The sequence below is a fragment of the Sarcophilus harrisii genome, chromosome X, assembly GCF_902635505.1.
Source record: "Sarcophilus harrisii chromosome X, mSarHar1.11, whole genome shotgun sequence".
Lineage (NCBI taxonomy): Eukaryota > Metazoa > Chordata > Mammalia > Dasyuromorphia > Dasyuridae > Sarcophilus > Sarcophilus harrisii.
The window spans coordinates 55518245-55533908 of NC_045432.1; the positions used below are offsets into that span (position 1 = coordinate 55518245).

At 48.4% G+C, this 15664-nt stretch overlaps 1 protein-coding gene across 2 annotated transcripts in view; it reads right to left on the minus strand.

Moving 5' to 3' along the window:
• The window catches only part of ZDHHC15 (zinc finger DHHC-type palmitoyltransferase 15), a 67562-nt gene that overhangs the window by 4413 nt on the left and 47485 nt on the right, over positions 1 to 15664 (minus strand). The window contains exon 11 of one of the 2 annotated variants that reach the window (XM_031944691.1): positions 4368 to 4446. The exons of the other annotated variant lie outside the window; for it this stretch is intronic. Within the exon in view, the coding sequence (XP_031800551.1) occupies positions 4400 to 4446 (47 nt within the window). The 3' untranslated portion in view covers positions 4368 to 4399. The remainder of the gene's footprint in view (positions 1 to 4367; positions 4447 to 15664) is intronic. 2 annotated transcript variants of the gene reach the window in all.

The window sequence follows — 15664 nt, forward strand, 5'->3', positions numbered from 1 at the left end:
TCCCAGAAGTCCACAGTCCACAATGATCCTTTCTGGTTTGGGTTTTCTCTTTTCTGATGCCAGCCAGGGTCTCAGCAGGCCTGGCGTTCTGGGATGTAGGGTCAGCCCTGCCATTTTCTTGGTTCTCGCACAGTTCTAAGGCCCCTTCCAGCTTTGAGATACTCAGCATTTAGGTTCCCTTTGAGGGCAGCAGGTGGCGCAGTGGAGAGGGAGCTGGGCCTAGAGTCCTGAAGACCTGAGACCAAGTGTGACCTCAGACACTTCCTAGCTCTGGGACCCTGGGCAAGTCACTTCATCCCCAAGATGCCTCAGTTTCCTCATCTGTAAAGGTAGCTGGAAAAGAAAACGGCCAACCCCTCCCAGTTTCTTTGCCAAGAAAACTCCAAATGGGTCCCGAAGAGCTGGGCACGACTGAAGCACAACAGCAAGGTTCCCTTCAAGCTCTGTCATTCCCTGTCGTTCCTTTGTTTTCTCTAAGATGTGATATTGACTGCTCTAAGAATCCTTCCGCGTGTCACCCTCTGATCTAAGGTTCCATTAAGTTCGGACGGTCCCTCTCGCGAGGTCTTCTCGCTCTTAGACATTCTGTTTTTATAGATCTCCAAACTGTGACGGTTCAAAGTCTAAGGTCCCTCCCAGGTGGTACAGCCTCTGTTATCCATTCCCTCCTGCTGCTGTTCCTCTTTTTCCTCTAATGTTCTTTCTTATTGGACAGTCTTGATTCTTCTAAGCTCTGGTGGTCTGTGTTCTAGGTCCCTTCTATTCTCTTCCAGAGTACCTTCTAGTGCCAAGTCGTCTCTGTAGTAAGGCTTCTTGAGGCTTGGAAATGATCTATCGTAAAGCCTCTCCTCTGACCTCAGCTGCCTCTTCGTGGGAAAAGTCCACATTCCAAGTTTTGGGTCTCAATGTGACGTCCCTTGTCACATTTGTCCCTCCTGGCTCTGACATTCCCCAGTCCCTCTCCTCTCTGCCAGTTCATGCTCAAAGGTTGTTACCGGCGCTGCCATCCCCTCTGAACATGCACATTTTCCATCAGAGGACACTGTCCAGCTCCCCCATTATCTCTTATAAGATCCTTCTTATAAGACAATGTTCTAAGGTTCCTTACCCCTTTCCAGCTTAGTGCCCAGCTGCTTAATAAAATGCTGGTTGACCAATAAGCGTGCCATTCTCAGGTCCCCTGAGCTCTGAAGGATCACGGGATGTTTTTCTGTTTCCGTGACAGGCCATTTTCTGATCTAAGGCTAAGTTCTGCTCTGACAATCTCTTTTTGCTCAGATTTTCTCTTATCCAAGAGCTCTTCTGGCTTTTCTCATTTCTGAGGCCCAGCCCTGCTCTGACATTTTCTGCTCTAAGCTGCTCCCCCTCCCAGTCTCCAATCACAGATTCTTTGTCTGGACAGACCTTTCAAAAATCCCTTTCAGCCAGAAGCTTTTCTGTTCTAAGGTCTCCCAGTTTTGACCTTTTCTCTTCTAAAATTCCTTCCTAATTCTGCCACATGCTGTTCCCGCCAATAATGTACCATTTTCTGTTTTCTGTTCGTCCGCTCTGGTGACCTAACCAGTTATAAAGTTCCATTTCCTTCCACCAGGACTTTGCACAGGCTGGCTTTCATGTCTGGTCTGCTTTCCTTCCTCACTTCTGCCCCGTTGAATCCTTGACTCATGCAGAAGCGAAGCTTTCCCAATTTCCTTAGTTGTTACTACCTATCCTTATATACACCCAATGACTGTGTATTTCTTTTGTAGGTATCTTGTATTTACTGGGAAGCGTGTTGTAGGCTCTCAGCGGAGCGTAAGAGCCTTTAGCGTGATAGTATTAAGAAAAGCTGGCAGTTATTTCTAAAGTGTTCCCTCCTCTCTCCAAATCCCAACTCTTATACTCTTGGTTGTAAGATCCCTCCCAGCTGTGATATTTTCCATACTAAGGCTCTAATATTCTCTATTTCAAGTTCTCTCCTGCCTGATTCTTTCATTTTCCCTTATCAGGCAACACAGAATGGATGTTCTCTGTTTTAAGCCCCTTCTGAGCTTGGGCATTCTCTGTTCTAAGCTTCCTTTCAGTTTCCATGGTCCATGTTGTAAGCTCCGTACCAGGTGTGGCAATCCATGTTCTATGGCCATTCTTTTGTACTGGGTCCCTTCAAGTTCTGTGTCCCCTGTGTTCTATGATCCTTGCTAGTGCCAACATTCTCCAACTTAAGTTCTTCTCCATTCTGGCAACCTATGACTAAGGTTCCTTCCAGCTGTGATAATTTCTCTTCTGAGGCCGATCTCATTTCTGATGCTCTCGATTCAGTCATGGCTGCCCAATCTGCCATTCCCTGTTTCAAAGTCCTGCCAACTCTGACATCCACTATTCTCTATTGTAAGGTCCCTCCTAGGTTTGACATTCTAGGTTTTTCCTAGTTCTGGTATCTATTCTCAGTTCTAAGGCTCATACCCGCTCTTGCATCAGTCAGCTCTGGCATTCTCTGTTCTTAGCCATGACAGTCCATGTTTTGATATAATCAAAATTTTCTATTTTGTAGTCAATAGTGATCTCTAGTTCTTCTTTGGTCATAAATTCCTTCCTCTTCCACAGGTCTGAGAGGTAAACTATCCTATGCTCTTCCAAACAGTCCATGTTTTAAGGGCCCTCCCAGAAAAGCTGTTCTTTTCCCTAGGGTTCTGCCTACATTCTCTGTTTTAGGGCCTGTCTCGGCTCTGACCAGCTCTGTACTAAGGGCCCTTCGAACTCAGAAATTCTTTGTTCTAAGTACCTTCTTTTATCCCTGACATTGACTGCTCCGATGTCCTTTCCAGGTCTAACACCACCCATTCTAATATCCCTTTCAGTCTCCAGGTTTTCTGTTTTGACGTGCTTCCCATATGCGACCACCTCTGTTCTGAATTCTCTGATTCTGTGGTTGAAAGTTTCCCCTTAGTGTGATAGTCTTTTCTGGCTCTGACATTCTTAAGTTCTAATGTCCTTCTTGCTTCTAAGATTCATTGTTCAAATGGGCTCTCCTAGTTCCAAGAGCTTGTTCTAGCTTCAGTATTCTCCATTGTCACTGTCTGGCCCCCAGCATTCTCTATTCTAGGGGCCCTCACAGACGGGACATCTGTTGTGAGACCCTGCCGCCCCCTCTTGGACGCTCTTTGTTCTGCGGTTGCTTCCGACTGGGGCCTTTGCCGTTCCAAGTTCCCTCCTGGCTCTGGCGTTGCTGGTTCTGGGGTGCCTCCCTGCTCTGATGTTCCTTCTAGCCCCTCTATCCTGTGCCTATCATTTGTTAGAAAGCTGCTCTTTGGAACTGCCTGGCAGACCTGTTACTAGAGTTTCCTCCTGCTTTTCCTGGTGGATTACCCAGGTTTCTTTATTTGGGAGTGTTGTGAGAAGAAAGCTGTTTACTTCTTCCCTAACAAAATACTTTCCGATGAGAATCCCCTGTGCAGCGTGGTGTGCTGCTAGTTAACACATTCGCAGTATTTGCTCAGGGGGCTTAGGGGAGCTGTTCTTTGTGAGTGTGGGGGGAGAACGGTATTAAGTGGCATAATGGAGTCGGGAGAGAACAACTTATATTTAATCTTGATCGTATCAAGTAGCAGCCCTCCCTGTCCTAGGATGAGGTTTGAAACGCACAGTGGGAAAACCGAGAGCTTGAATTGGATCCAGGATCAAGGGCAGCCAGAGACCCCAAAGTCCATCTGGTTCTGAATTGGCATATATCGGAGAAGGGAACTGAGGCCCCGGGAAAGTCAAGTAAAAAGTGGCATTTGAATCCGGGGCCCCTGACTCCCAAGCCAGTTTCTCCTGGACTTTGTTGCCTCTCTTATTGGATAGCTGCCATTTCTAGATCCCTTGTAGTCTTTTGGTCCAGGGGACTGGTAAGAGCAGACTCACCTCCCCCAAGGCCGCCTTGCCCATCTGTCATAAGCTCCAATACCTACCAGTCGTGGGGCACTGGGCAAGCTGCATCAACTTTCCCATCTGTAAAAGGGGCATAACGACTGTGCTTATAGGTGGAATGCACAGACTACTACAGAGCCGGGAATTCTTTTTCTTAACTAAACCGTGCGATGTAGCTCTTTAGCCAAGGCTTCTTGGGTGGTGCTGCTGTGGAGCTCCCTGCTCCCTCCCTCTAAGTCCAGATACTGTTTGTCATATGATTTGGAACTGATTCAAGATGAGAAGCGTGGTATGAATGGAGGGGCTGTGAGAATCCTTCGAAACATCCCCTTCATGGAAATGACCTAGAGAATGATTATGCGAATGACACGAGAAATGACTTGGACCCTGATTCACTGGGCTGAGGACTTCCTTCTCCTCCTCCTCCTCCTCCTCCTTCTCCTCCTCCTCTTCCTCTAGTGCTCTTTCCCAGTACTGACCTAGTGGACAGAAGCAGGAGATGGGGAAAGTGCTATGTCTCCATTTCAATGGTAAGCGATGATGAGCTTTCCGGAAAATCTAAAATGTGGAAAAAGGAAACAGGTGAGATGCACAGCTCATGGAGTGGGTTGGTCCAGATCAGGCCACGCTGTTTGGATGGGATGGTTATGGAGGAAAGACACAAATCACATGCGAATGGAAATGCTTTGGGGACTTCCTCCAGGGCACTAACTGAATACAGCCACGTGTGGACAGCTCTCCCCCTGAACCCCACGGACGTGTGTGCACGGCTCTCCCCCTGTAAAAAGTACAGATGAGCAAGGGTGATTTTTGCCCTGTGGAATAGAGTCGTGAGCCTGGCCGTCCAGAGTAGGGCCAGGTGGGCACAGCTTGCTCTCTGTGGGGAGGGACGGTGCCCATGTCACAGGGCTTGGTGTGTGCCACGGAGCGGGCCCTTGATAAGTGCTCATTTCCTTCCCTCCTTCCTAGATTGTGAACTCAAGGGTGGAGACAGCCTTCCGCCTTTCTTTGTACCCCCAGTTCTTAGCATCGTGCCCGGCACTTACGAGACACTATAGCCTGACTGAGCGTCCAGAATGGATATGAGAGCCTACCTTTCACTCGGGAGACGGGGGACCCGTGAGTCTAGTTCCCGTTCCCAGAGTGGGTGTGTTCCTTGGTGAGAGGCCTGGGGGCAGCCTAGGACTCTGAGGAGGGTAAGCCTGTGGCAGAGAAACTGGCAGATACAAGAAGCCTAGTGAGCCCTTCCACTTTGGCCGGAGGACAGAGTCAGCCAGGGCAGGACAAACCCGGACCCCGGCATTGGGCAGTTTGTGGAGACAGGTAGGAGATGATCGCATGTCCACAGGCTCTTTGTTCTCTGAAGCTGCCTTGGGGCAGATGCACACAGTGGGGTACCTGACTTCATCCCTAGCTTTCTGAGGACTGGGGTGAGGTCACAGATCTGAGAATGGACTTTCCCGGCCTAAGGTAAAAAGCCCTTGTGGAAGCTGATCTGCCCGACCGACACTGGTGGCCTTTGGCCCTCCTTCTACTCTGTCCCCCAGCCTATTCCAGGACTCCGGTGACATAGGTATCTACTGACAATGACCCGGGGCCTTACTGGTCTTAAGCAAAGCCGATTTTGGCTTTAGACAGAATACGCTGGCCCGGTTCATCCTTAGGTTGTTTTCGTCCCTCGTTCCACGCCACAAAGTGGCAGATTTAAGCAGCTTTGCCATAGTCCGTGTAGCCGGAGGCCAGAGCGGGAAGGCTCTAGACTCACTCTCCACCTGAACTCACCGGGGTGGGGGCGGGGGGGGTGTACCTCCCTCACAGTGAAACACACATTGAACTTGGAGATTCATGGATCAGAAGCTGAGAGCTCAGAGAAGGGATTGGGGAGAGGAAGGTGACTTGCCCAGTGTCACACAGCCAACTGCCTGGGTGGGGGGACTCTGCATAAAGCAGCCTGATACCTGACTTCCCATCCCAGCTGTGGCTGAGCAAGGAATCTGGTCCCATGGAGTCTCAGTTTCCTCTTCCACAGAAATGCAAGAGTCTTTGCCTAGGTGACCTCTGAAATCCCTTCTAGCTCAGTCTCCCACATGCTAGTTCCTTGGCCTTCTAAGCATGTCCCTGATGAGCAACCGAGCTTGGCTAGGCCGTCCATCTCCATCCCAGTCCCTGAGGCAGAGCCTCCCAACCCAGGGGTCGGTAGGCCCCTCGCTGGGTTGTAAAGCACCCGGGTTTGACTTGCTGCCATCATCTGATCTCTACCTGCTCCTGGCTGCCATTCAGCATCAGGCACCACATCATGTCACTAATGGGATTTATCTAGGGCCTGGCAACTTGGAAAATATCCGGGCCTTATTATTTTCTGTTTGACACAGTCGAGGCCTCCGGTTATTAGGGCGCTTTGGGCATTAGTGCATTTCTGCAGTGGAATGAGATGACGAGAGCTGAAGAAACTCAAGCCTTAGCATTTATGGGACCCGTCTTTTGCTTCCCTTCTAATGCTTGGCGGCAGAGGCGGATTCTGTACTAAATGGGCATGTGAACCGGGCAGTGGTTTTTCCAAGGTGACCAGTGGTTTCCTCAGGGAATCCCTGAGGCTCCCAAGTTGGGCCGTGGGATTTAGAGCTGAAAGAGACCTTCAAGATGCCTGAGAACAACCATTTTACAGAGGACAAAGCCAAGGACTGCTCAAGTTAGAGCAGGGGAAGAGTGCCGTTCCCATCTAGGCCACCTGTGCACCAGGAAGGTAAATGAGTGCTGTCTCAGTGAGGGGGAGGGGCCTTGAGATCCTCAGAGGCAGAAGGCTACACGAGCATGACCTTCCTCAGAAGATGAGCAAACCCCGATGTTGTTGGCCGAGGTGGCAGATTAGGCAGAAAAGCTCAGGCTCCCAGGGGGAGTCTCTTTAGGGGTCAGGCTTTCCAGAGTGGGCCAGTGATTTATCCAAACACTAAATTATAGTAGAAATCACACTGATTCGGGCTCAGTTCCCGACTCTGCCATTTATTACATGTGAGATCTTGGGCTGGTCCCTGCCTCAGTTTTTTCTTTATAATCTCAAGAGGTTGGACTAGATGATCTTTCAGGTCCCTTCCAGCTCTTGAGCCTGCCTTCAGGGCCCAGGGGGCTCAGAGGAAGGCAGCCACCTGCCATCAAACAATCTAAGGGCCATGTGCTCAAGGAACTTCAGGGAGAAGCAAAAGCAGCAGCTCACCTGGAGAGTCCCTTGGTTTTTTGGCAATATAAAGGGTGGAGGGTGAGTACTTAAATACGCACTCCATCTTTCCCAGACTGCTGTTGTTTCAGGGAAAGACAGAAATATAAACCTGAAGAAAAAGGGCCAAGGAAGCATTCATGCGGTTCTGTCTAGGCCAGGGTCACACGGACATGTAGTTGCTCTGGCCCTTAGCAGGGCTCTGGGGCAATGAAGCACCTTTCTGATTCTTATTTACATGTACACTCCGAGACTGAGAGTGGGATTTTTATATTCTCGAACTGGTTACGGCAGCCAGGGAAAACCACTTCCCTTCTCTTTATTCTCCTCATCTACAAAGCGTGCCTTGGCCTAGATGATCCCTAAGGTTCCCCTTGATCTGAAATTCTGCGTCCCTTGTTCCAAAGGCCATTTTCTAAGGACATTTCCAGCAATCACATGCTATTTCTAGGATGGTCCTGGTCCTACCATTCTGGCAACCCATCCTGTGTCTTTTTTGTGGCTTGTGGTTCATCCTTCTCTCTGTCCCTCACACACGAAGCTCTAGTTCCCACCTCTGAGCCCTTGAACTGGCCATCTTCCAGGCCTGGAATGCACAATCTTGGCTCCCCCAAACTTTTCCCTTCCTTCAAGACTCAAGCATCTGGCACCTTCTACATGAAGCCTTTGCTGATCCCTGTTTCCCCAGATACTTTCTGTCAAGTTGCTTTTTTTATTCTCTATACAGTCCCTGTAGACATTATATGTGTTGTCCCCTTCCAGAGAATGTAAACTCCTTGAGACTACGATTCCTTTGTTTTGGTTTGTGCTCTTTATGCTTAGTACTTAGTAGGGATTAAATGTTTGGAACTCGTGGCACCCATATATTCCAGCCCTTCTAATGAGGGCAGATGCAGAAGGCTTATCCTCTGCCCTTCACTATATCCCGAGGTCACATTAGCGCAGCATATTTCTCTGGCACATTGGTGACTCCTGTTGACTTTGCAGTTGTCCACTGAAAGCCACAGCTCGTTTTCTGATACACTGTTGTCTAACCACCCTCCACCAGTACTTGGGACTTTGAGTTTTTGAACCCCAGTTTACTTTTACCTCTACTGAATTTTGGCCACTTCGAATCAGCCCAATGCTCCAGCCTGCCCCAAGATGCCTTTAGATGCTGACTCTTGTCATCCAGTGTGGTAGCTAGCTATCTTTTCCCACTTCATGGTATCTGCAAATTGGATGAGTGTTCCATAAACCCAAGTCTTTATGCAGATCATCGATAACCATGGCAAACGGCACAGAGACAAGCAGAGATCCATCCCGGTGGAGAACCTACTGCCCAGATGGTTTATGGCTCCAGTCAAGCTGGGCCGTTCAATTCATTCTGAGTGCTGCTTATATTCCTGCCTAGTCTACATCTCACCATCTTTTCTGAAAGAATAGTTTAAGAAACTTTTATCAAACGATTGGCTAAAATCTAGGGAAACTCTGGCATTTATTCTCCTCCTCCAAACCGCTAGTTTTTATAAGCCTGTCAAAAAAAGGAAATAAGGTTCTTCTAGAATGACCTTTTCTTGAATAAGCTACTCTGGCTCTTTAGAATCCTCTTGTCCTTTTGTAGATACTCAGTAAAAAGAAAAACCATAGCATTTTCCCAGGAACTAAGTTCAGGCTCGTTAGCCTACAATCTGAAGCCTTTGTCGTCGTTTCTTTTTTTTCTTTTTTTAAATTGGGACATGCTCTCTTCTTCAGGTCTAGGATACCCCTCTTGTTTTCTGTGGTTTTTCAGATATCACTGACAGTGGTTTAGTGACGATAAGATTATAGATCTAGAGATAAAATAGACAATATATAGGCCATTGGATCTAACCCCCCCTCATTTTATATACCAGGAAACCGAGACCTGGAGAAGTTAGGTGGCTTATCTAAGGTCATACACTCAGTAAATAGCAGAGCCATAGGATTTGAATTGGGGTCTTTTGACTTCAAATTCAGCCCTCTTTCCATTCTAGGACATCGGTGTAGGCACTGGGAGTGGATCCCAGAATTAGTTCTACCTAATGACGGCAATTGAGAAATGTTAAGAGTAAGTTGGCTACAACTTGGTGATCCATGTTCTAGAGTAATGGAGCAAGGAGGAAGAACACCAGAGAAAAATGCCTGAGTGAGTGGAGGGATTTGGCTGCTGAACCAAAAACGGGGGACAGGACAATGTCTCTAGATTTACACTGGCCACTAGGGGGCAGTGTCTCGTAAGTTTCACCCCCAGCTTCCATTGAATGACGCCATATTGCTGCCATTCTCCCAACTTGGGCCCTCTTGCAAGTTAGGAGGAGACTTTTCCTCTGTTCCTCTCTGGGATCAAGAAGAACTGCTCTAGAGATACAGGAAGATTTTTTTGTGAAGGGGAAGACTGAGTTTTAATGGGGGGCATTTCTGAGTGGTGGGAAAGGGACAACACAAACTGCACTGACCTGAATTTTCAACAGAGAAAAGCCTGATTTTCTCATCATTTCCTCCCCAAGGTCCAGCCCTGGTCTCTGTTGGTTCAGATTGAATCTTAACAACAAGATCTATACTCTGGAAAGGAAATCGTAGCAAATATGAAGGCCTTTGAAAAGCCAGTATTATATGTTTTTATAACCTCTCCTACATAGGATGTGGACATTTTGTCAGGTATGTAATTTCTGTATGAAAACATGTGGAAGGTAAGAAAGTCTTCTTGAAAAAACTAAGAATATTTTATTTTTCCCATGTTTCTATATAAAACAAATTTTAAGATTTGTTTTTTTAAGAAAGTCTTCTTAAAGACTTTAGGTAGGGATACCTTTTCCATTGGTGCTCATGAGAGCATGAGAACAAGAGACTAAGATTTTTGGTAAGGAGAGAAATTATAAACTTTTTTTTTTTTTTGCTGAGGCAATTGGGGGGTCAGTGACTTGCCCAGGGTCACACAGCTAGGAAATATTAAGTGCCTGAGACCATTTTTGAACTCAGAGCACCAGCCCTGAAGTCAGGAGGACCTATCTACTGTGTCACCTAGCTGTCCCGAAATTATAAACTCAGGAGTGAAAAGGGATCACTCCTAACCTCATGCAGAAATCTCCCTTACAGGTGGTCAACTCCTTTGCTTGACAACATCAGCGATAGGAAAAACATGACCTCCTAACACAACTGAGTCTGTGGGATAAGCACCAATTATTGGGAACCCTTCTTCTTACTGGGTCTTAGAGTTGCCTCTTGATAACTTCTACCCCTTATTCCTAATTCTGCCTCCTGGGGCCAATGAGAGCTGACATCTACGCAGGACCTTAGGGTTTGTTATTTCAGATGCCTCCTCCTACAGAAAGCCTTTCCTGATCTGTCACGTTCAAGTTTTGGTACCGATGCCTCTGTTCATGAGCCAGGACTCCGCAAGAATACTGGCTCGTCCACTAGCTCTTCTGCTTCTCATGTTATGGAGTGAGAGCTGGGAGCTAGGGAAGCCTTTGGTCAAGTCATCTCTCTGTAAGTGTTAACTGTATCACCTTGGGTAGGTCACAGCTTCTAGGACAGCCTGAGACAGGGGTTCAAAATCAATTTTTGGAGACATGGATTGCTTTGGCAGTCTGTTGAAGTCTATGGATCTACTCTCCAGATAACATTTTGAAATAGGGAGATGTGAAATTTCAGTTAGTGAAAGAAAGGATGTCATTTTTTCCTTAAGTATATGGGAAGTATACAGACTCTTTGAAATCTCTCCATAGACTCTGAGGGGGAGGCAATACATGGACTGCAGGTTACCCCCACCCCCAGTCCCCCTGCTTTATTTAGTAGTAGGAGTTGTAGAGAAGGTAGTGACCTTCATGAGGAGGGGGACTTTTCCTCACCCGGGAGTTCCCTATGCCAGTGCAATCCCAGGTCCAGGCAGCATGCCTGTCTCCAGGGCCCAGGGTAATGCTGGTTTGTACTTGGATTGGATTTGTCCTTTAAGCGCTCTAACTTGTCCTAGTCTTGGGGTCACAGGCCAGCTTTTCTACCCTAGACTGACGCTGCCTCCTGCAGCGAGAGCCCTTCTGACGGGTGCTCCCCACGTTGGAACAGAGCTGAGCGGTGACATATCTCTTTTGGGGACACGGCCACTGGGGGAATTTGTTTTTCTTGACCACAAATGTTTGTTCCAAGGGTTTTGGCTTTGCTTTTTTCTAGTGGAGGGAATGGGAAGGAGAGAATACCAAGTTTTTGTTCATTGACAAACAGTAAGATTTCAGAACAAAAAGAGCCCCTCGTCCAGGTGGGTAAGAATTCCTGGCCCCGGGGAGCTGCTCCTCCCATTCATTTCACCATCTCCTCTGGCAGAGAGATCAGGCTGTTGGGACTTTCCGGTGGCTTGATCAATTTCTGGGGGCTCGGAACAAGGCTGGAGATCAGCTTAAGGATACCTCTCCCTTGCCAAAAGAGAACGTCTCCTATGGAGGCGTATGTGGTCCTGGGGTGGGAGCCTGTGAGGCAGCATCCTCTTGGCCTGTGGGCTGGCCTCATGGGGCTTTGTCTAGGAAAATAATTCTCTGAGAAAGATTCAAAGGCTGCCTGTGACTTTGAGGTACCATTGCCTCCAAAACTGCCCGGGACAGACTTCTGAACAACAAAGCTCTTCATCTAAAAGGCCTCTCCCTCCCAGAGCCAATTGTCCTTGTTCCCCATTCTTGGAAGCCCCACCAAATGGAAGGCCTCAAGGTGGGGAGGGGGGAATATATCTGGAGAGGAGGAGGTGCATTTTCAAAGGTCCCACAAGCCCAGCTTTCATCTGCCCACGTCTCTGCTCACAAACTTCCCCAACCCTCCAATGGAAAGCATTTGGTATGACGCTTGGCACGCAGCGAGCCGTAACATGCTCTGTATTTGACCGATTCAATCTGGGCCCCACCAGCCCCGTCGGCCTTCTCCATCGCTGCCCCGTAGCGTGACCCTGGGAGGCTGGGCCAGGCCTCTCCCTGTGGCCCCCACCTGCCTCGCATGCTCATAGCCTGGACCAATCCCTGTCTCTTACAATAGTCCCTTTCACTTTTAGTCCAATCTGAATCTCGTTGTCGTTTGGTCATTTTTCAATTGAGTCTGACTCTGTGAGCCCATTTGCGGCTTTCTTGGCAAAGATACTGGAGTGATTTACCATTTCCTTCTCTGGCTCATTTCACAGAGGAGGAAACTGAGGCAAACAGGGTGACGTGCGTTGCTTAGGATCACCCAGCTAGTGAGTGTCTGAAGCCAAATTGGAATTTGGGAATATGAATCTTCCAGATTCGAGGCCTGGCACTCTATCCACTGTGGCGCCCCCTAGCTGCCCGCCTTGTAAAGCTCAGCTCCTCCGAAGTTTCCCTGACCACGGCAGCCTATCCTACAATGAACATTTTCTTTGGCTCTTCTACAGTATGGATCCTCCCTAGTCTTGAGGTGGGAGGCCTATCGTAATCTGCTGATTTCCTTTAACGCCGCTGAATTGAACTTTCACCTCTAGGCAGATGAGTCCCAAATGGACATATCCAGCCCTCGATTCCACCCGGATGTCTCAGCAGTAGCTCAAACTCTACACGGCCAAGACAAAACTCATTTTCCCACCTAAAGCCGCCTTTCTTGGTGACTGCCCTGTTTCTGTCAAGGTACCGCTAATCTCTCAGTCACCTACGTTCCTAACCCGGGAGTCATCCTTGGCTCTTCATCGAGGCTGGTGCCCCCTGGCCGACCAGTCACCGGGTCTTGCCGAGTCCATCTCCGAAGCATCCCTCTAGTCCATCTCTTTTTTCCTTTTCCCCCACAACTTGCTGTCTTGTGCCTGGCCTACTGCCTGTTTGAACTGCTTTCTCTTCACCCAGTCTTGCTTTTCTCCAACCTATCCTTGTCTCAACTACCAAAGTGATAATCCTAAAATAGAGATATGTGATTGATACATCCCCTTGCTTGAGAAATTTCAGTGGCTCCCCAGCATTTCAAAGACGCATTTTGAAGACCTCCACAGTCTCGCTTTGGCCTATCTTTTCCCAGCTGCCTCCACATGACTCCCTGTCGTGCACACTATACTTTAGCCCAACTAGTCTACTTGCTGTTCTCCAATCGTGGTATTCAGTCTCCCACCTCTGTGCCTTCACACAGGCTATGCCTCCTACCTGCAATGCTCTCTCTCCTCATCTCTTGGAACCCTTAGTGCTCTTCAAAGCTCAGCTCTAGTGCCCGCTGCCTCCTTTGGGAAGTTCTTTCTGACTGAACTAAAGTTGTCACAGCCCTCCACCCTGAAATTACTCTGTATTTTTTCTATCCCCAATGGATACGCAGCCTTCCCTTCGTACAACGTAAGCTATCTGAGGTCAGGGATGGTCATTTGTGTACTTGTATCTCCATACCTAGCATTGTTCCCGGCACACAGGAGTTTTGATAGAACTCCTTGGTAATGATCACATGTGGTTTTTTGCCATTGGCTAAATTCTCACGGCTCATCTCTCCCCACTTGACAGTGTAATCTTAAGAGACTTAGACCTGTAACTCCATGGGCACGAGGAACCCCCAAATGAGAAAATCCCCTCTCCTGACGCGGGGTGGTTCCTTCTCTGTGGCTAGGTTTTGGAGAGCTGCCAAAAGCCCTGAGAGACTTAAGCCAACACAGCCAGGCCTCGCGCCCAGGCTTTCCGGGCTTTGAGGCTGGCCCTCTAGCTATTCTGCCCCCAGACCCCAGAGCGAAGCAGAGGGCCCGGAAGAGAGCAAGTCATTAAGTTGGTTGCTTATTTCTCCTGCCATCAACAGCAGCTAGAATGACAAGCCTTCAGCCTTTCCGTCTCCAGCATGGCGGATACACTCAGGGGTAGCAGGTTTTGTAGCTCAAAGGACTCTGGAACTCCCCCGATCAAACTCAACTCAAGGGTATATGGGGCAGGCCAGAGTTCCCACTCTGGTCTATCAGGATTGTTTAACACAACCTCTGGTTTCACAGAGAACGTCAGCTACCTTGAGTAAACGTAAAGCAAAAGAAGCTCCAACTGTCCCATGGGAAACCTCACATGTGATCCTAGGCCATCATGGCCTTCTTTGTTGGGATGGGGACCCACGACGGTACTGTGTCCTGCTGCTGTCCAGTGTGAATGACCTCTTGTGAGTAAACTCCTTACCAATTAACCCACCTACCCCTACTAAACCTATGAATGGGCCCCTCTTTTTTTTCAGTATTCTCTTGGAGGGTGTACCACCTTACGACAGGCTGAATTCGGGCAGGTCAGTCTGTCTCCTTACAAAGAAACCCAGAGAGGGGACGTCCTGGAGGTGAAGCAGTTGAGCTGGGATTCCAACCCAAGTCTTCTGCCGTCCCATCCAAGCCACGCCGTCCCTTGGTAAGATGCGGACACGTAGCTGGGAGCCCTAAGCGGAGGAGACCCGACTCCTTCAAGCCTTGGACGGCAGCAGCCAGCCAAGATCTAGAACCGAGATGGGCCTTCAAGGCCTCTCGTTTTCTAGTTGAACAGCAGGGGCCCAGGGAAGGTCACCCATGTGCAATAGAGCAGAAACAGCATCTGATCTCAGATCTTCTGACTCCAAATCTACCTTTTCCCCCATTTTCCCAAGGTGCCTCTCCTTTTATCCTTTTCACCAGAAAGCTTATTGTTTGTTCATTTTTGTTCATCCTTAGTTCTTGAAGAGGACTTGTAACATCATGGAGATGATGCCATGACGTGCAGGTGAATCGGATCAAAGTGAGGGAGGGCTGGGCAATCATCAGCCTCACTTTCTCCCCCAGGGTCATCTGGGTCCAGTGGCCAGATAGAGATCAGGACAGATCGCCAGAAACCTATGCTGGCAATCACAGGCTCACAGATGTTGACCACTGGGCCTAATCTTTTGTCTTACAGAGGAAGAAACTGAGGCTGAAGGGTTTGTTTTGTACTTAAGAGATTTCACGAGCTAAGAAAAAAACATTCCCTTCCTGAGACCCTGGACAGATTTAGTAAGTAAATTAAAAGCCCCCTTTCTCTCTCCTCTGCTGGAGCTGAGAGCATTCCTAGTCAGCCAGTGGAAGCTCATTTGTTTTTCTTTCATGATCCTTGAATGTCTTTCTCGTGCAGCTCATCACAGCTGGCAGACTGAGGTCGGAGCAGGGGAGATTTAAGATGATCACGTTTGCAGGCTCTGATTTTGTGTGGTGAGTCGTGTGTGCTGCATAACAAGGTTTGGCCACCATCTTGTTACTGAAATCGCATATGAGGGACTTAATAGGCCTCAGGCTTGGTCAGGAAGTGCTGGGGACTATTGGGAACAGTTTTCTCCCCCACCCTGTTATCTGGTAATGGCCGATTCCTATATTCCGTTATTGCCCTTAGTTAGCTAGTTGCCCTGATATTTTTATTCTACGTTATCTCGTTGTGTAGATGTGGCCTGTGTTTTATTACCTTCACGTGCATTCTGTTAGCCAGCATTAAGAAAGCCTATTGGTTCATGTATGAGCCTCTCTGGTGGCTTAGAACCCAATGGTGAAGGAGGTCATGTGGTGGAAAGGAGTCAGACGATGTGGCTGCAGATCCTGATGGTGTGACCTTGCACAAATCTCTTTGTCTCCCTGGGCCTCAG